This window comes from Aethina tumida, chromosome 3, assembly GCF_024364675.1.
Source record: "Aethina tumida isolate Nest 87 chromosome 3, icAetTumi1.1, whole genome shotgun sequence".
NCBI classification, from domain to species: Eukaryota; Metazoa; Arthropoda; class Insecta; order Coleoptera; family Nitidulidae; genus Aethina; species Aethina tumida.
In genome coordinates, this window is record NC_065437.1 from 10,275,606 (window position 1) to 10,296,453 (window position 20,848).

At 31.0% G+C, this 20,848-nt stretch overlaps 4 protein-coding genes across 4 annotated transcripts; 2 read left to right on the plus strand and 2 right to left on the minus strand.

Annotated features, from left to right (window-relative positions):
• Positions 1 to 3,294: 3,294 nt before the first annotated feature.
• LOC126265076 (uncharacterized) lies at positions 3,295 to 4,879 on the minus strand. Its single transcript, XM_049965579.1, has 2 exons — positions 3,447 to 4,879; positions 3,295 to 3,394 (listed from the first exon to the last, which is right to left on the minus strand). Exon 1 carries the CDS (start codon positions 4,837 to 4,839, stop codon positions 3,805 to 3,807), a length of 1,035 nt encoding a protein of 344 aa, XP_049821536.1. The 5' UTR covers positions 4,840 to 4,879; the 3' UTR covers positions 3,295 to 3,394; positions 3,447 to 3,804.
• A 3,295-nt stretch (positions 4,880 to 8,174) lies between these two features.
• Positions 8,175 to 10,301, plus strand: LOC109599865 (innexin inx2). Its single transcript, XM_020015913.2, has one exon. The coding sequence runs from the start codon at positions 8,328 to 8,330 to the stop codon at positions 9,405 to 9,407; it is 1,080 nt and encodes a 359-aa protein (XP_019871472.1). The 5' UTR covers positions 8,175 to 8,327; the 3' UTR covers positions 9,408 to 10,301.
• A 7,579-nt stretch (positions 10,302 to 17,880) lies between these two features.
• Positions 17,881 to 19,731, minus strand: LOC109599864 (AP-3 complex subunit mu-1). Its single transcript, XM_020015911.2, has 9 exons — positions 19,622 to 19,731; positions 19,331 to 19,562; positions 19,215 to 19,274; positions 19,046 to 19,167; positions 18,828 to 18,987; positions 18,666 to 18,779; positions 18,401 to 18,587; positions 18,199 to 18,350; positions 17,881 to 18,135 (listed from the first exon to the last, which is right to left on the minus strand). Exons 1-9 carry the CDS (start codon positions 19,654 to 19,656, stop codon positions 17,950 to 17,952), a joined length of 1,248 nt encoding a protein of 415 aa, XP_019871470.1. The 5' UTR covers positions 19,657 to 19,731; the 3' UTR covers positions 17,881 to 17,949.
• A 189-nt stretch (positions 19,732 to 19,920) lies between these two features.
• LOC109599870 (NADH dehydrogenase [ubiquinone] 1 beta subcomplex subunit 8, mitochondrial) lies at positions 19,921 to 20,674 on the plus strand. Its single transcript, XM_020015920.2, has 3 exons — positions 19,921 to 20,077; positions 20,133 to 20,353; positions 20,412 to 20,674. Exons 1-3 carry the CDS (start codon positions 19,993 to 19,995, stop codon positions 20,622 to 20,624), a joined length of 519 nt encoding a protein of 172 aa, XP_019871479.1. The 5' UTR covers positions 19,921 to 19,992; the 3' UTR covers positions 20,625 to 20,674.
• The last annotated feature ends 174 nt before the right edge of the window (positions 20,675 to 20,848 follow it).

A 20,848-nucleotide genomic window follows, 5' to 3' on the forward strand; every position in this document is an offset into this window, starting at 1 on the left:
TGAATAGACGAAATGTAAAAGGAAACAATCGGATTGATCGGGCAAGAATTTCATTGTTGCTGTAATTATTATATGGCATCTCCAGCTTGTTCACCGTTGGGAACAAGCGAATAAAATAAATTAAAAGTTAACAATAAAACGCCAGTTCGTTTCGAATGTGTTTAATGTGGATGATGGTTTAATAATACCATAGAATATGCAGGTTTAATTTAGTTCTCATTACTAAGCACAAAACGGGTAATAAGATATCCAACTCAATCTTTGTTTCCATCGTACAATGTTAAATAATATTTTTACACGTTGAAGACTTTATAGTCTTGAAGCTGTGGAATTTGTTCTTGCTTTGTGCTTTGTGCAGGTAATAATCCGTTTTTAGAATTATGCATTTTACAGCAGAATTCCTTTACCTTGGTGAGCTGTAAACAAGTTACCTGCCCTTTAAATTATTCAAATTGTATTAATTTTATGACGTAGTTTTCCCAGTAATAAAATTTGAACTATTATTAATGCACAATTCTACGAGTACTCTAAATGCTAAGAATTACGACTTGAAAATACCAACACAACGTTAATTTTAAAATAAATAGTGCTAAATTAATCACGGTTTTTCCTAATTTATTGTCTTAATAAATTTAATAAACAAAATTCATGTTTTATATATTATGCATATTTGCACACCTGAGTAGAACAATGGTTCTAACAATTAAACTAAAGATAAACTGGTGCAACATAAGTAAATTACAATTACTCCTAAATGGGGTCGAAGTACGAGAAATGCTGTGCATAATGAAGATATGAATATGCCAACGATCAGCAAAATTTGTCGCAGTCTTTCCGAGATAAGATAAATAGAAACATTTTATGTTTTGTTTAGTTCGCAGCAATATATTTTGATATTCTAGAACAAACATAAAGTGTTTCAGACATGTTTTTTTTAATTTGTAATATTTCAACAAGCCATTTATAAATTTTCAAACCATTGAAAACGTGTCACCCTTTTATCTGCACTTGAAGTGACAATGCGTCGTTGCAATATAATAATTTAATAAATTAATAATGTTTGACAAGCTAATTTTTAGATAAATCTTTTTTTTTTAAAATTAACAAATACAAGGTGTAAATTTGTGTATCAGATTATTAAAAAATATATATATATATATATGTTTTTAAATAAAACATAAGACATTATGTTCAGTAGTCAAATTGTTTACTTGTAATTAATATTTAATTAACCACAACTTATAAATTTTTTAATAATGTTTGAAAAGTACGTTTTACTTCTAATATTAATTAAAAATTAATTTTCTTATAATTATTATTCGATAAAAATATAGAAATAAAAAAATAAAATAAAGAAATATATATATGATAGATTAGCGACTGTTAATCTGTCTTTTTAGTTTGATTAAAACACTAAATTCACAATAATACGCTTTATTACAACAAACGTAGTTTAACCCTCGACATCTAAAGCTTGACTGCTCGGTTCTTTCTTAAGAACTGCCCCGATTATTAAATGTAAACAAATACTTCAGATTTGCTTATGAAACAAAACTAGTCTAAATAGATGTGAGCACGTCGCATCGGTCCATCGGTGAAGGTGATGACGTAAGCTAACACGGCCTTCCTGACATGTGCGGCGTCCTCGCGCCTTCCACAGTTTTGCAAAGATTCACCTGACACCGGTAATCTGTAAACATTATAACAGCAGTACAAGCTCAAAATATATTCGAAGAACTAAGTCTAAACCTTATTTCATTTAACAAAATAGACTGTTATGCGGCACAGTTAACAATCACTAGAAGCTCAGAGGCGGCTCAACCATCAATAGGTCTGTTACACCCATGACTCTCAAGTGCTATCAAAAGATACCATATTCTAGCCAGGAGCTCAGAGGCGGTTCAACCACTACCAGGTCTATTACCCGCTTGTCTCACAGACCCAGAACACAACAATCTAAGCCTGCAGAGCAGGGACCTTAAAAATAGCCTGCCGAGCAGGGACCTTTAAACATAGCCTGCAAAGTAGGGACCTTAAACATAGCCTGCAAAGTAGGGACCTCAAACATAGCCTGCGACGCAGGGACCTTAAAAATAGCCTGCCGAGCAGGGACCTTAATCATAGCCTACTAAGCAGGGACCTTTACACATAGCCTGATACACAGGGACCTTAAACAGCCTACTAAGCAGGGACCTTTACACACATTCACACATCAATCTTATTAAATAAATCTATATCCATCATACCTTATAGAATTTCTGTATCTGGCCAGGTTCGTAACTGTTCATGCGCTGCTGTTGTAGTTCTACCTCGGCTGCCAATCCTTCGGAGTGCGTACCTCTCATTAGGTAAACAATGCGTTACCTCAAAGGGTCCGTGATACTTTGGTTTCAACTTTCCTCTATTCGACAGCTAATAGCGACATCTAATCCTAACGAACTTGCTTCTGTATGTAGTTCGGTTGACAATTCCAGATCAAAAATGTTGAAAATAGGATAAGAAGTCAATCGTACATTTTCACATTTATATGTCCATTCAAAAGATTTTCCCTCACGTAACAGTGCAGATATCGGTGCTGTTAAAGTTGCAAAGTTTTTCACAAGATGTCTAAAATATCCAGCCAGTCCTTTTTCGATCACACCTAAATATTTCACAGATGTTTGTAAAAAGTTACATTTTTGCATATTTAAGGGCGTCAATGTCCTTTCTTAAGTTCTTAAGACCTTCTTGAATGGTTCGAGAGGGGCACAACACATCATCAACGTAAACAAACGCAATATCGTCTTTAAGTGGTCCAAGGGCTTTATCGATGGCACTTTGATAACACGATGGGGAGTTTATAAAACCAAACGGCATTCGATTGTACTCGTAAAGTCCATCTGGTGTCACAAAAGCAGTTATATGTTTTGAATTCTCTTCTATTTCAACTTGGTGAAATCCCGATTTCATATCAAGAGTACAAAAATATACAGCTTTGGCAAGGGCGTCAATCTGATCTTGTATCCGTGGTAGAGGATAATTATTACGTAATACTTTTTTATTTACGTCTCGATAATCTACACATAATCTTGTGTCTCCGTTTTTCTTTTTGACAAGGACTATTGGGCTTGCATAAGGAGATTCACTTTGTCGTATTATTCCACTCTCAATTTGTTCTTTTATTATTTGTTTCACTTGTAATCTTTCGCCATATGACAAATGACGGGGTTTATAGGCCACTGGCTGTAGATCACGTAATGTTATTCTTAACTTGTTTGTTGTTACTGCGGCCGGTGTTTGACTTATTCCATTTTGGATTATTGTTTTTATTTCCTTAATAACCCACTCGTCCAGTCCTGACAAATTTAAGTCATTTTCTTCAAACGCGTATATAGCACAAATTCGTTGCCTATCACTATGATCATATACAATGTCTACACTGTTTGCATTAAATTCAATTTTAATACCTGGTCGTTTTAAAACATCAAGTCCAATTAAAGCGTCAACATCACATCCAGGAATTGATCCATCTGGCACAATTAGAAAATCAATTTCTAATGTCATGGTTGGTGTACACATCACAACACTACTGCGACCCAGAGGCTTCATAACACAATTTCCTACACCAGACAGTATTTGGCAATCCGGTTGAATTTGCAAGTCTAAGGCTTTCGCTATTTTTTCGTGAAGTATTGAGATATCTGCACCTGTGTCTACTAAGTATGATATTGAACTGATCATGGAATTGTTAGTGACCCTAGCTGATGGAAATGAACGGATAAAACGAGTGTTTTTTGCCAGGAGCACTCGTTTTGATGCCTCATGTCATTGTTTTTTACTATAGCATGTATCTTCTGAATGTCCATTCACTCCACAGATGTTACAAAACTTCTTATTTGCTGAGGTGTTGTTGCCAGACGAAAAATTTCTTTGATGTACTCCAGAAGGACCCGGCTGTACCTTTTCCGACATATTCTGTATTTTTTCCGCATTTTTGCAATCCACTGCTTTATGTCCATAGCGTTGACATCTTCTGCAGTTTCCTTGAAACGAACGCTGATCACGAAAGCTATACGGTCGTTTTCGTGACAATTCACGCTCTCGCACACCAGCGTTCAATTTATTCGCATCACAGGTAGCCAACAGTTTTAATAGTTCAGAATCACATGTAGGAGCTAGCAAGGAGATTCGATTTTTCACTTCTGTGTTTTGAATATCGTATTCAACAAGACTTAACACAACATTCCATGGAAAGTCTGAATAAAATCTTCTAATTGCTGTTAATTTGGCGTTACCGTATTCTACTAGTGAATCAAAACTTGAACTCTTAATTGCTAAACAATTTCTGATACGAGTAGCAGGAGTACCTAACTCAGGAAACGCAATTTCAAAATCTCGTCGAAAAGAAGCCCAATCTCTAATAATAGGTTTCCAATGTTGATAAAAGCGTGCTGCACGTCCTCGTAAAGCATGACCAGCTTTTAAAACAATAAGAGTATCGGATATTTCCAGCTCCTGTTGGATCCTAGTAACATCATCCATCCACTCAACCATAGTAAACGGTGTATCATCTGGGTCAAAACTGGCAAGTCGAAACTGCGCCGCCGCGGCACTTACACCTTCTGATACTGAAGCGGAAACAGGTTGCGTCTGCGCAGTCACCCTCAATGTTGCTTGAGTAGTTTGGGCGTTGGCCATTGTCGACAAAATTTCCATGATTTGTTTTTGGAAACTGTTGTTATTTTCTTGCTGCATTTTAAATAACAACGCCATATTATTGTCTGTCTCCGATACACTTTCGGTAATGTTCACAACGTTCGGACTCACTGCGCGGTCGCGTTTTTCACTATTGTCTGCCATTGTTCGTTCACAAAGAAACACAAAAAAAAAATTTATTTTTTTTTTAGGTCCTTTCTTCCGGAAATAATTCACGAGAAGATATCCCAGTTCTGATGATAGATTAGCGACTGTTAATCTGTCTTTTTAGTTTGATTAAAACACTAAATTCACAATAATACGCTTTATTACAACAAACGTAGTTTAACCCTCGACATCTAAAGCTTGACTGCTCGGTTCTTTCTTAAGAACTGCCCCGATTATTAAATGTAAACAAATACTTCAGATTTGCTTATGAAACAAAACTAGTCTAAATAGATGTGAGCACGTCGCATCGGTCCATCGGTGAAGGTGATGACGTAAGCTAACATATATATATATATATATATATATATATATATTATAATAAATATATTATAATAAATGTTTTATATATTTATATTATAATAAATGTTTTTACTTTATCTCACTTTTTATTGTTCCTTTCTTGAATTTTTTAAGTACAAACCAAAAGCAACATGAATTTATATTTTATTATATGTATTATTTATTCGTATTCAATTAATTTATTTATTTCTTAATGTCTAGCAATTATTTCTATTTGAATTTTTTTGTTACAAATATTCTACAAAAAATGTCATTACATTAAAAATGCAAGTAATTGTACTAAATACAAATTTTGTTTCATAAGAGACTAAAATAATAATATTTATTTTTGATATTAAAAAGTTTGTTTCATCAGAAACTAGAATAATAAAATTTGATTTGATTCTTGAATTTTTTTTAATTTATCAGTTTATTTTTTTAAATTTCCTACACAATAATTGAAATTTTAATATTAAAAATCAAATTGTCATAATAAAATTGTTCGCCATTCTGTCATTATATTAAAATAAATGTTTTTATACTTTTACTTCACGTCCCTTTTTAATTGTTCCCTTACTTTCAAAATTTTAATACAAGCAATACAAAATAATTTGAAATTGTATTTCATAAATTTATATTTTTATTTAATTTTTTAATATAATTAAATATTTTTTATGTAGTTATTTTTAATACCTACTCATTTTTTATTGTTCCATCAGAAACCAAAATAATAAAATTTATTCTTGATTTTTTAAATTGTTACTTATGTTAGGTTACTATATTTTTTTCTTAATTTTCTAACAAAATAATTGAAATTTTTTATTATGTTTAATAATATATAATTTTTTGTCATTAGGTTCGTCATGTTACTTAGATTTTAAGTTTAGCTTCTAAACTTTTAAATACAAACTGAAAGTATAACTAAACAATCCGAAATTATATTTTCTAGATTTAAATTTTGAATTATTCGAATACTATTAAATATTCTTAATATCTACCAATTTTTGTTTTCATTTTAATTTTATTTGTTGTCTTCTACAAAATTTACCATTATAATAATATGACAATAAATAAAAATTTTGTGTTATTAGAAACTACAAAAATTTGAATTTTTTAATTTCTTAAATCATTGTATTTTTTTCTTAATTATAATAAAATTATATACAATATGTAAGATTTTATTTAATTTTAATTATATTATTATATAGTTTTTTACAAAAATCGACAGTATGTTAAAATACAACCAATTGACAATAGTAAAAACTTTATTTCATCTGAAACTGGAATATTGAAATTGTTTTATTCTTATGTTGAAAGAATGAAACCAACAAAAACATTAAAAATTAGTTTTTTTTCTATTGTTACATTAAAGTAAATATTTTTAAACTTATTGCACTTAATTGTATCCTTATTTTCAAAACTTTTCAACACAAATAATTCAAAAATATATTTTATCAGAATTATTTACATTATATTAAATCAAAAAAAAAGTCATTTAATTTTTATTAATTAATGTGTCATTTTTTTTTCACTTTGATCTTATTTATTTAAATTTAAATTAAATTAACATTTAATTCCTGATGTTTTTTTTTTTAATTTCTCTGTTGGATTTCTTTCTGGAACTTCCTACAAAATAATTGAAATTGTTGTATTCGTATATGTTAAAAATATGAAAACCATTAAAAATTAGTTTTTTTTCGTTTCTTTTGTTACATTAAAGTAGATATTTTTATATTATATTCTTATTTTTTACTTAATTATATCTTTATTTTCAAAACTTTTCAACACAAACAATTCAAAATATATTTTATCAATATTATTTATATTATATCAAATCAAAGAATATATCATTCAATTTTTATTAATGTTTGTAATTTTTTTCATTTTGATTTTATTTATTGAACGTTTTAAATTGACAGTATGAGAAATTAAAATTTTATTTTATCAGAAACTACGATAATAAAATTTATTCCTTTTTTTTGTCATTTTCAGTTATTCTTTACAATTTAATAGAAAATTGATTTTATGTGTGTCTATCCATTCCATATTTTTTACCAACTTACAAAAATTAAATAAAGATAAAACTATTTTATATTTTTTCCCAGGGTACTAAAATTATATACAAAATATACATTTCTTAAACACAAAGATAAAACAAATTAAATATTTTATTTAATGAGTAATTTTCAATAAAAACTTAACTGATTAACTCATATTTAATGATAATATATTTATGGAGTAATTTTAATTTAAAAAATTGTTCGTAGCCTCTGTATGTCTATTCATTCCATATTTTTATCAGTTTACAAAAATTAAATAAAAAAATTATTAATTTCTTATATCAAAAGATAAAACTGATCAAAAAATTTATTTAATAAATAATTTTTGTTTAAAAAATTGTTTATAGCCTCTGTATTTGTAACAATTCCATATTTTTTCCCAGTTTACAAAAATAAATAAAAATATACATTTCTTAAACACAAAGATAAATCGGCTTAAACATTTTTTCTAATGAACAATAGAACAAAAATTAAATAAAAACTTAGTTAATTAATATTTCCTGTTTTTTTCTAAATTTCTAGTAGAAAATTGATTTTATGGAATAATTTAGTTTTTATGGATTAAAATATGTCGAAAAAAGAACTGTATATATAACTAAAGTATATTGTATTGATAGATCATAATTATGATTCCGTTATATCCACCAGGCGATTAAATAAATTAGTAGAAGTAAAAAAAAAGTAAAGTGTGGTATGCATTGATAATTTGGTATTCTACAAGTGGTGGAAACATGTGGGTGCATTAATGCCATGTTAATAACATAACTGCAACTATAGTCGTGTATGTGTGTGTGAGTGTGTGTGTGTGTGTGTGTGTGTGTGCATTAAGCGCTGTCTTCAAAACTGCTTTCCACAGGAGCAAGAGCGCAGTAGAGGGGATCCGTATCTATCCCCTCCAGCCCGCTTTGCCCCTTGAGCAGACTAGATCCACAGTACGGTCTCTGTGCTTCGCTCGGAGCACACAGTTAAATACACAGTAGACAGAAATTAGGCCTCGAATGTACAACGGACAATTACCTGCATAATTACGGTGTGCCGATCAGTAATCAGTGTGTGCGCCAGTGAATCAGTGGACAGTCGGCCAAAATGTTTGACGTGTTCGGCTCCGTTAAGGGGCTGCTGAAAATCGATTCAGTATGCATCGACAACAATGTGTTCCGTTTACATTACAAAGCCACCGTGGTGATCCTGGTGGCGTTCTCCCTGCTGGTCACCAGCAGACAGTACATAGGCGACCCGATCGATTGCATCGTGGACGAGATCCCGTTGAACGTCATGGACACGTATTGCTGGATCTATTCGACATTTACGATTCCGAACAGGATGGTGGGCAAGGTGGGCCGCGACATGGTGGCGTCGGGGGTTGTAAGTCACGTGGACGGCAAAGACGAAGTCAAGTACCACAAGTACTACCAGTGGGTGTGCTTCGCCCTCTTCTTCCAGGCCATGCTCTTCTACGTGCCGCGCTATCTGTGGAAGACGTGGGAGGGCGGTCGCATCAAGATGCTGGTCCTCGACCTCAATTGTCCCATCGTCAACGAAGAATGCAAAGCCGACCGAAAGAAACTCTTAATCGAATATTTCACCTCGAATCTGCACCTGCAGAATTTCTACGCGTTTAGGTTCTTCATCTGCGAAATCCTCAACTTGATCAACGTAATAGGGCAAATATTCTTCATGGATTTCTTCCTCGACGGCGAGTTCAGCACGTACGGACGCGACGTGCTCCGCTTCACCGAAATGGAACCCGAAGACCGGAGCGATCCCATGGCCAAGGTGTTCCCTAAAGTCACTAAATGCACCTTCCGCAAATACGGTCCGTCCGGATCGATTCAGTCGTTCGATGGCCTATGCGTCCTCCCAGTCAACATTGTCAACGAAAAGATCTACGTCTTCCTCTGGTTCTGGTTCATTATTCTCAGTGTGCTCACTTGCATCTCGATCATTTACCGCGTTTGTGTCATCTTCGGGCCCAAGCTCCGTCTCTACCTGCTCAGAGCCAGGTGTCGCATCGCGGCCCAAAATCAAATAGAAATAATAGCCGAAAAGTGTGAGATCGGGGACTGGTTCGTGCTCTACCAGCTAGGTAAAAACATTGATCCGCTCATCTTCAAGGAAATCATATCGGACCTGGCGAAAAAGCTCGAGGGCAAAGAACAAGTCTAACATCCCCCTATTTATTTTGTGTTTGTTTATTTATTACGTCGACAATAATTGATTGATTGCCTTTACGAACATTTCCGTGATACTTGGGAGGCGCACGACGGCCTTAAGAGAGTCATGAACTAACGCATCATTCCAAGATTCATCGAGCTAAACTGAAGGACCAATGTAAAGTTCTGTGATCACAGAAAAGACTGTCATTTTTTTATATACAAAACAAAATCGTGTGACATTAGGGGTGTATAACTTTGCACAAGCTCAAGAACACACACACACACAAAATTGCCCGTCAGTCGCAAGCATAATTAATAAAATCAAATCAAATCAAAGCAAATCAAATCAAATCAATCAAAATCACACTGCCAGACTATAGTGGGATCATCGAATTGGCTATCACATAGGACGCGCTATAGTTGTACAGAATCCGCTTTCCCTGCGTCAATGCACAAGATGGCCTTGTCTTCTTGGACCGCCATGTTTGCTGTTCCCCACAAAACTTTCACGTCGATTCCGTTTCCATTTAATAGTCGTTTTTTCGGGCACCGCAATCGTGGCAACTTGTGCGATCGATATGAAAGTTATTGGACGCAGGCGAAAACGCATTCTCTGTGATAGATCTGGATATATGCCCTATTTGTTTTATATCACCCTAATTCTGTAATTAAGTTTCATTATTAAAATACATATGTGATGTTTAGATTTTAGTTTAGATTAAGTTCCATACGTACAATTCCAAGCAAGAGTGTATTTGATTTTACTATTATATTGATCTAATTGTATGAAAGACGATGTGTTCAGACTATATTATTATATTGTATATTATAGATTTATTGTAATAAACCAAAAGTGCCTTTAAATTTTGTATGGAATTATATAATAAATTAAGTATTTTACAAATTTGTTTTTATTATGAATCCTTAAATCAAAATTATACTTTAATTAATTAATTAATTAAAAGATAAAATTAATTAAACAATTTATTTAATTTTAAAAAATTATTTATATCTCTCTTAAAAAAACATTTATTAAGTCAAAAAATAAAATTAAAATTGCTTTTAAGCTTTATATTTTAAGAGAATATTGATAGTTTATGTGTGTGTTTACATTTTTAATTTATAAAAAAAATAAATATAAAATTTAATTCTTAAATCAAAAGTTATAACTAATTAATAATTAAAGACTATTTTATTATAATCAATAGATAAAACTGACGAATAATTTTAAATAAAGCAATAGTATATTTAATAATAATAATTTTAGTTTAACAAATTATTCATAGCCTCTTCTTTCAATATTTTTTCTTGACCACAAAAATGAAATAAAAATGTAATTAATGTACTTTTTTTTAAATCAAGAGATAAAATAATTTAAACAATTTATTTAATAAGAAATTTCAATATTAAAAAAATATTTGTAGCTTCTGTCCACGATTTTTCCCAGTTAATAAAAAACAAAATAAAAAATTTATACTTTTATTAATTAATTAAAAGATAAAATTAATTAAACAATTTAAAAAAATATATCCTATCCTTAAAAAAACACATTTTTGTTTTAAAATAATATTGATAGTTTCTATGTATTCTGTATTATTTTGTATTCTTAATTTACAAAAAAATTACATCAACAATTTAATTCTTAAATCAAAAGATATAACCAATTAATAATTAAACAATATTTAATTAGAATCAAATGAATATCAAAAGATAAAACTGATGAATAATTTTAAATAAAGCAAAAATTAAAAAAAAGCTTAAGCGATTAAACAATTGAACAAAAATAAAAATAAAAAATGTGTACCTTTATTAATTAATTAAAAGATAAAATTAATTAAACATTTTATTTAAGTTTAAAAAATTATTTATATTCTAAGTGATATAATTCCATATTTTTCTTCGTCTACAAAAATTACCACGAAATCAAAATAATTATAAAATAATTAATTTAATAATACATTTGTCAATGATTCCTTATATAAATTTTCTACATTAAATGGTAATTTTTGTTCGTCAGCAACTTGTCAACAATGTTACTAAAAAGATAATTGAATGCAAATTATAAAAACATTATGACGTGTCAATTGAGTGACGATATTGAATATTAAAATTCATACACTAAGTTCAACAGTAGTACCTAATCAAATAATTACAATAGTATAAAAAAAACGTTTTCCAAAAATAGAATAAAGTACATCAGTAATTAGTGTCCCACAGTTTATCACAATTAGGAAATTGTTTTTCTTATTGACCTCAATTTTGCTCAATTTGAATATTTTTCATTTCATTGAGGAAGGCACGAGACCTAATCGTCTGTAAATTCGTAATACACTGGGCTGCGTCTTACACAATAACATTCCACGCTCATTATAATCAATTAGATGATTTGACCTGCCGCTTAAACCCAATTCTAATTTATTTAAATAGAAAAATTATTAGTTTGATACCACATCCTTGAGTTTTACATCTTCCAGAGTTCCAATAATATAATATTAACAAAGGTCAAAGTCTTAGAGTAAGAAAATTACCACACGCAACACTTTATACCAGTAATCGTTTCGAATGTAATTATAATTCATATTGCAAAAGCATATGAGAATTGTATTCTTGTGGTGAATGTATGAACCGTTTTAATCGGTTTCTACCTGAAAATTCAGGAAATCCTCAGAGATAGTTGATGAGTGATTCATTGCATTAAACAATTTACTCATGATGAAATTCTTGACAGATATAGATATAAAGTGAATCATGTCACTAACCAGAATTGTGAAAAATTTTAATGCGGTTAAGGAGGAGACAATTGGACTTAATCAGGTCACAATATTTATATTTTAATTACAAATTTGACCATCTGCTTATTCAATTTGGTTGCTGATTAATAAAAATTTCCAATGGGTCACATTTAAACTTAAAAAATCGAATAAATGGTATTAAATTCCTTGAATACAGTGAAATTTTAAATGTACTTTAAAAAAACTACTGATTCTCATACTCATATCTATTGAAGCCACTAAATGTCTAATGAACATTACAAACATAACAGGAAATTCAACTTCCTCTTTCTTGACTACGGTATATTTTTAACTGGTAAATTTTTGTCAACCAATATTAATACATAAACTCATTATATTATTTGCAAAATTATCCAGCTTCAGTTTCTACCAAAACAAGGCATTTAAACATGTCCAAATGTTGCAGGAAGTATTTTATTTTTGGAATTAAACTCGTTTATCCCCTAACTAGAATAAACCATCTAAAAATAGCTGCATTTACTGCACACGACATGAAAAACACATGTCCACAACTTGCCATATCATAATCTCCGGTACAAAGGACTGAATCAACAATAAATTTTGAAGCAAGCCTTTGTCTCGATTATATGACTCTCTGTTCCTAATTAAATGAATTTTGTCTGTTAAAGAATAATTATCTGGTGTCAGTTTTTTTAATAGTTTTATAATTGCTTTTCAATTATTTCATTAATACATTTATAAATTAAAACGTGTCTTCTTGAAGGGGGAACGTTACTGATCAATTACTTAAATAGATTTAATAAATATTAATTCTTTTGATAATCCTAACGTATATGGCAGATTGCCTTGAACGGAAAATGCACGAGACTAGTTATACATTCTAATAACGATACTTTTGCTATAAACATCGACGGATAAATGTTGTAATAAGCAAAGATTTGTTTTAAGGTGCATCAGCTTATTTTATTAAAAGTCATGTAAATTTACACAGATACACGTTATGGCGAACAGTAAATCACTTTTAGTCAAACAGTAATAAAAGAACAAGGTGATGTAACCAGATTTTTTGACATAAAATTAAAAACTCGTATTTTTGATGTAGGAATTTCGAAGAGAATATTTGATTGGGTGTAGGTGTTTTAGAATACATTTGATCACAAAAAATATACTCTTGTGGTTCTCGTAGCTACACTAAACATGCACTGTTGTCAAAACTTGGTCTTCAACCTGAATTCATCCCCATTTATTTTTACGACCAGTTTTGATTTATTTATTTTTGGAAGATATTTTCTGGAGAAAGCAGTGTGTGTAAGATGTGGTTAATTTTTTAACAAGTTTTTGGTGGTTTTGCAAAAATTCCAGCACGTCACTGGACCGGATTCATTGCTTAGTGTTCTTCTCCAGGTAGACTCTCCCACTATTCTACCAAACACCACGTTGCCATTGCTGAGAACTTAAGACGAACAAGACTTTTAAATTTTTAAACCTCTCTTATCTTAAACAATGTCTTACTTAAAACCATCCATTTTTTATTTATTGTGTCAGGTTTAAACTTGGATAGCCCAACATTTTAGAAAGTGTGGAAGAAATGGCAGCCCATCAGAAAACAAATAAGGAATTTCTTACATCTCTTCAAAAATTACTTACATTTTTATACTCAGACAGTATTTATTTACTTACTAGTGCATTTAAAGTAACATTTGGGTAAATACCGAAATGTAATTACTTCCCGTTCAACCCTCAATCAAATTTAAATCGCATTTTCCGTTTCCACACAAGCCGACCGCCCAATAATGGGTAAGTAACGAAGAATGACGTCGTAAAGTCGGATTGTGGAACTTGTTACCATGCAAGAGGCATCATCTGCACCGGAGGACTGAGATCTCTCAGGTATTTTCATCGATCCGGCAACATCGGGGCCGCAGAGAATTCTGCATACACTTGTGACCGGCTCTTCAAGTAAGTTTTTTTCTTCTCTCGGTCCAAACCGGTGGGAGAGGCAAGAGGACAATGGGTAACACGGTGAATAAAGTGGGTGGGAACGACCCGTCTGTCCGATTGTGAGAAATGGATAAGTCGTTAAGACATTTCTGTTAAGTGTTTGCCGTAATGGTCACTAATCTATTTCTTGAAATGGGCGCCCGACGACGGGACGGGTGACTGGGTTTTCTAATTTTTCGAATTACTTGATCCTTAATGAATTTTAGATTACGTGTTTGGCAGGTAACCGTGTACGGAGATCGCGCCTAACGTGGATCTTTTATCGACTACCGTTTTGCTTCTGGTCTACACCCCGTACCAGTTTCGAAAACTTTGCTCTTCAATGTATTTTTCTCCTCCACGTTTCTTAAAGCGTTCTGACAATAACTGGAGCTCACTTGGTGTAATTAATCACTGTTCTAAAAAACAAGAACAGAAGTTTCTTACTGTTAGTGTTCTAGTAGCAAACGGCTAATTTATTCAATTGGATGAATTAGGTCTAATAAATGTTAGACAGCATGCTGAGCATACGTCTTGCTCTTACATGCACATCTTTGCTTCGCTACTGTTTATCTGGATACTTTGTTTGTTGTTTGGTTATCAATTTTATCTTCTTGAATATCAGTGTTTCTATTTTAATATTGTTGTATTATCTTTGAAAATATGTTATTGCTTTAAAACAATGTTAACACTTTAATATTTATTTTAATTTGATACTGCTAATTTAAAATGTGGTAATTACCCACAAGATGAGTATATTTTGGGATCAATTTTCGCCATTTATGATATCATATCTTAAACCTAATTAGAATTACATGTAAATAATGAAATACAATTTATAAATATGCGATAATATTGTCATTTGTGGTATTTCTAATATTAAACCACAAGTATATTATGACATTAGATTTGTAAGAATTAAATCTATTGTGTGACCTTGTTTTCCACGCACTACTGTCGTAGTACTACAATTACTACACTTTTATAGCCTAATTATTTATTACTATTTTCTTGCTTTAATAGAAATTTTATCGTTACATATTGTGGTGCATATTAATGCGTTAACCATAATTAAACATACGCGTCTTATCTTGGTAAAGTGTATTGTTTACATCAAAATATTTCCACGTGTTGCACAACCATAGATATTTATGAAATTTATAATATTCATAGCGTGCATTTTGACATTGGCTAGTGCAGGATTCCAGATGTGGCCTTGTGTTGCAAGTAAGGAGTATAACAGCCTCGCTGTCTAGATTAAAGTTCTCAGAAAGATGTTGATAAGACATGACATGAATATGACTATATATAGATAGATGTTCTATTTAAACTACGGTCACAAATAAAGCATTTTATTGGATATTAAACGGCAAGTCCCAGACAAATTGATTCATTCATTCACTTTTTGCCATAAATCCATTGAATCATTTCGTTTTTACACTTTCACGAGAACCACCTGTGTAACGCAACAAGCAAAAATGTTTCGCGGCCAAAAACCGTATTTATAGATGGCAAAGAGCAATTTCCGTGCAGTGTTCCATTGTGAACATGAAGACTTCATCGCTCGTCATTCTTTACATTTTAGTAGAGTCCCCTGGCCGTGACCCCACGCCGGAATGTTCAGACGAGTTTACCTGTTCTGTACCAGTTAAGGAGAAAGTCGACTGTTATAAAATGACTATTATAAATGACCAATATTAACCAGCAAAACGGGTATGCGAACTAAAGGCTGGAGCAGAACTTTATGAGAACGGAACGTGCACGGTGGCGTTATCCCCTTGTTCTGTAACTTAACGACAGAGAGATGAAACGAAAAATTCGAAAATGGTTATATCACAATATATTTAAATATTTTTCCACATTATGATTTCATTTGACAACATTAATGTGTTTTAATTACAGATATAGATAAACCTACCCCTTTATACTTTAAATGTGGCAACACTGACGAAACAGTACCATTTGAAATTATGTTTTAAAAGTGAATTAAGGATCAAAATAACTAAAGATAAGTTAAAAATAATAATTTAGTGCTAAGAAATAATTTTACAATAAAAGTTAAGACATATATACGGGGTGATTCACTTAACTTATTCATTAGAAGTTTATGGAGAACTGAAAAAAGTATTGATTTGAAATTGTTATATTTTTCTAATTTATTTTCAACAAAATTTCATCTCCTGTTTCCCAGGAAGTGTCATAAATTTGTTATTTTCTGTGGAACACCCCGTATATTTTGGTTTGTTAAATTCTACATGTAAATGCAAATAAAATGGCTATACCATGTCCTAAACCTGAACCCAGTAGTTTTTGAGATATTATTTTTTTTCCAAAATGGTTGACAGATTGATGGTCTAACTAAAAGGTCTGCAAATACACCAATTTTGATGTTGGAATGTTCATATTCGGCGTACACGTTAACCATGGCCTATCATATAAGAAGACTATTAGTACTCCCCAATTGTATACAGGGTGTTCGTTATTTATAGTTAATTTCCAGTCTCCATAAACTTTTAATGAACAAGTAAGGTCTTGAATATTTTAACTTGTATATTATAATCATAAAAAATTTAAATTAGAATGTCGACGAATACCAGAAAATAATATTGGTCGTCGTTCATCGGTTTTCTTACATTACTCATCACATTAGTTTGAACAGCAACTTTTTTAGTACCACATTTTTAATTTTTTAACATGCTTTGTTTGAATATATATTATTATTTTCTTAAATAAAAATTAAATATTTATATTTGTAATTTTCAGATAAGATTAAGATAAATTTAATAAAAAGGTATAAAAATAAATATTCCAATAATTTAATTTGATTTTAAATTATGATTCTTCGAGTTTTATTTCAGTTTTTAGACGTATTTTCATTGTTTATTTTACACACGACTTTTAATAACAAGTTTAAATAGCTGAGCGACGTAGCTAAAGATATTTAAAGGTAAAGTTTTATACATATAAGTACATGGTATTACTTAGTAAGCATATTTATTTAAACTCATTAACATTTATAACACACAGAGAATATAAATATTTTAAGATATTGTCGCATTTTCGTTCGGGTTCTCGTTTCCGTTGCCAGTAATTGTGTAGATACCTTAATTATACCATCCGTTTAGTCTGCAACACCGTGAGTAGAAACTAAGCGAACGATTTAATTTTACTAATTACGTTACATCGAATAATTACCCTTTATTAAAATTCTATTAATGTATCATTACTTTATCTCAAAACTGTAATGTTTTATTACGGTTTTAAATAGATTTTATTACATAAAAGTTGTGGGTATTTAGTTATAGTTGACTGACTACAAATGTAATTACTTCCACTTCACCATTTCCGTTGTTTTAACAAAAAATAACAGCATCGTTTTTCACTTGAAACATGGGAAACATTCATTTCAATTATTAGTTATCATGTGGTTTTTATGGAAATTGGGTTCGTGTTTATTCAGCAATCAATTCTTGTAAATGTTACAAATCATTATTGGTAATCTGTTGGATGAAGAATTTTGCGAATTTGGTGATTTATGTAATTCTTGAGAAGTAACTGTAAAAAACCGTTTTAATTTTTTTGCGATTGCATAAATCGAATACAATGAATGCAATGTGAATTATTTGATTTTAATCACTCGAAGCGTAGAAATATTGTTTACAAATTGAAATCCAATGCTGATAAACTATTGACTGGGGATTATCAAATGAAACATTAGTTGTTATACTTTAACACTTATTAATTAATACATATACAATACAAAATATGATATTCAAAACAATAATATAAAAAAATCTTTATAACACAATTGGTTTTTATTTACATCCTTATTTGGAATCGGCCGGCTTTCGTGATGTATTTCACTCCTTTAAACGGTTTGTACTTCTCTCCATACATGTCCAGCCTATTTACTTTCAAGCCGCTCACCGCCAATTGATTTATCGTAAAGTGCACGTTTATCGATGGATTTATTTCTGCGACGTTCGAACCAGTCGCTATAGAAACCTGTTTCGTGTACATTCCACTATTAGAGTATCCCAAACATTTTAATTAAAATATGCAACTTACAGATCCTCTAATATTTGGAAGTTTGGTGACATCAATCTTTCCAATGTCCCAATGCAAAATTTTTGAAACAGGGTCAAAATTGTATTTCCCTTGGTTCGCGGTCAAAACGCAATTTAATATGCATTTTGGCATTAAAACTTCCAACTTAACACCTTAAAAATTCATATTAAATCTCAAGATCATTGGTTTGACATAATTTTACCTTCAACTGTTCGTCCTAAAGTCTGTTTTGGGCCAACAGTTAAATCTAATCTACCTTGTTCCCCGGTTTTGATAGATAAATTGTGTCGGACGTAAACAGGAATTGCAACTACACTTTGACTGCTTATATGATAAGAAATGAGTCGGAAATTTCCGTCAGGCGGGATAAAAGACAATACTCTTTCGCTCTAAAATATAAATTTTTATAACACATAACAGTTACTAACAGTGGGAAGAAAAAATTAATTTGGTTTTAATTGTTTTACCTCCCATCTTTTGTATCTAACACATGGATGGAAGCTGACATCATCAAATAATCTAGGATTCATAAAAGATAGTGTTAAGTCAGGCATCCCACTCAATTTTATACAGCAATCAATCTAAAAAGAAATGTTACTGTAATTGATATTAATAATGATCATTCTTACATATCCTTGAATCTCAGCAAAAACTGTAGCACCAGATTTATCAATAATGGCATCAACTTCTTCAATTACATCAAAGTATGCTTCATTGTTAGTGTATTTTACACCTGATCTTCTCCATGGAATGTTTGATAATTGGCCTGTTGGCAATACTTCACTAACACTAAAAATTTTACAGTAATAATTTGTGTTGTGCTTAAGATATTATATAATTTAAATACTTTGTTTTTCCAGTAACTGTGTTAGCAATTGTTCTGAGAATGTTTGGAGGTTTGATCAGTTCTTTGAGTATGTTGCTTTCAGTAGCTAAAGGAAAACCATTGTCGAGCATTTCATCCAAAAGCTACAACAAACTGATTTATATACAGTAAACAAAAATTATAACAGTACCTCATAAACAACAACATAATTCTCTTTAATTATTGACTCAGTGCAGTCTGAAAAGTAGTCCTAAAATTATGTAAGTTTAATGTAAGTTTTATTTATGAATGGACTAGTAAAATTACTTGGAATGTGTCCACAACTCTGTGCAAAAACTCTATAACAAAAAGGGGAGGTATTTCCTCCATGCAAACAGCAACAAAGCTAACACCACCTCTTTGTATTGATATTAAATAATGATGAGGTGTAACAATAACAGGTGTTATATCATTAGGATTTGCTCGTTGAGCTTCCAAGTAATAGTCACATACTGATCTAGATACAATACTTTTCCAATGTTTTTCTAGAAAAACATCACTAAAACAAACAAACAAAAATATTCATTCGATTATAATTTTATTTGCGATTTCTCATACCCCTGAGAGTTAATAATAAATAGACTGTGAATCATTTTTCTGGTTGAAATATAAAAAGCAAAACAAGAATCAGGTTAGAAAGGTTAACTTGTCAACGTCAATTCATAATAAACAGTAACTGAACTTAAGTTGGCAAAACTTAGAAATTTTAATTTAAAACTAACCAAGATGTACATCATTTTAATTTATTACTTTCAAGTTTTTAGTGACTGAGTGATACAAGCTGTATCTGCATATGATTATTATCAATTTTTAAATTGTGATTTGTTAGAATTTGTTAGTATGTTGTGATTTTTCGTTCCTTGCAATTGGTCACACTGATTCATGTCACTCAACTGTCAGTATTGAAAAAGAATAAATTTTTCTGAAAAATGAATTCCATAATAAAATCTGCAATTACAAACAAAATATTAAAATCTAATGCAGTAGTGTTGACTGCGTTACGAAATGCTGGACGTACGTATATCGTTTAAATTAAAAATTGTTACATAATGTTTTGGTTATATTTAAGATTGGAATAAGGATTATAAACCAGGACCTTACCCCAAAACTGAGGAAGAAATGGTAGCTGCTGCGAAAAAGTATAATTTATCGAGAGAGGAGTACAAACCATACAAAGATGATGGTTCAGGTTGTGGTGATTACCCAGATCTTCCACTGATCTCAAATGACTCAAAAGATCCCTTTTATCCATATGATAACCCCGAATTAAAGCGCAACTTTGGTGAAACAGTATGAAAAACCACTTTCACACATTAATCAAATTTTACATTAATAATTTATGTTGTAGTTGCATTCTGAATTTGATTTGATCAGAGAGGATCGTTATGATGTGTCTGCCCGACTAAGACATCCAATGTGGGTTTACTGGACCCAATTTTTAGGTGTGATGGTCGGCTGTTTTGTTGTTTATGGTTTGTTTGAACAAGTTAAGATGTTCCCTCAAGCCACACCAAGACAATACCCCAACAAAACGCATTACACCTTTGAACCTAAGGAATAAATAGATTATTTGTAAATATTAATTGTAAAAATAAATAATTTTAAAGGAAATCTTTAATTTTTGCTTATTAGACAAATTGTCTAATTTGAAAAAACAAAAAGTGATTTCTGAGTGGAATATTTGCATACACCTTTATACCATTTGGTGTAAGTGTATTAAAAACGCAGGTGATTATAAATATAAATAATCAATTTATTTTTTTAAATATTTATAAAAATATTTAA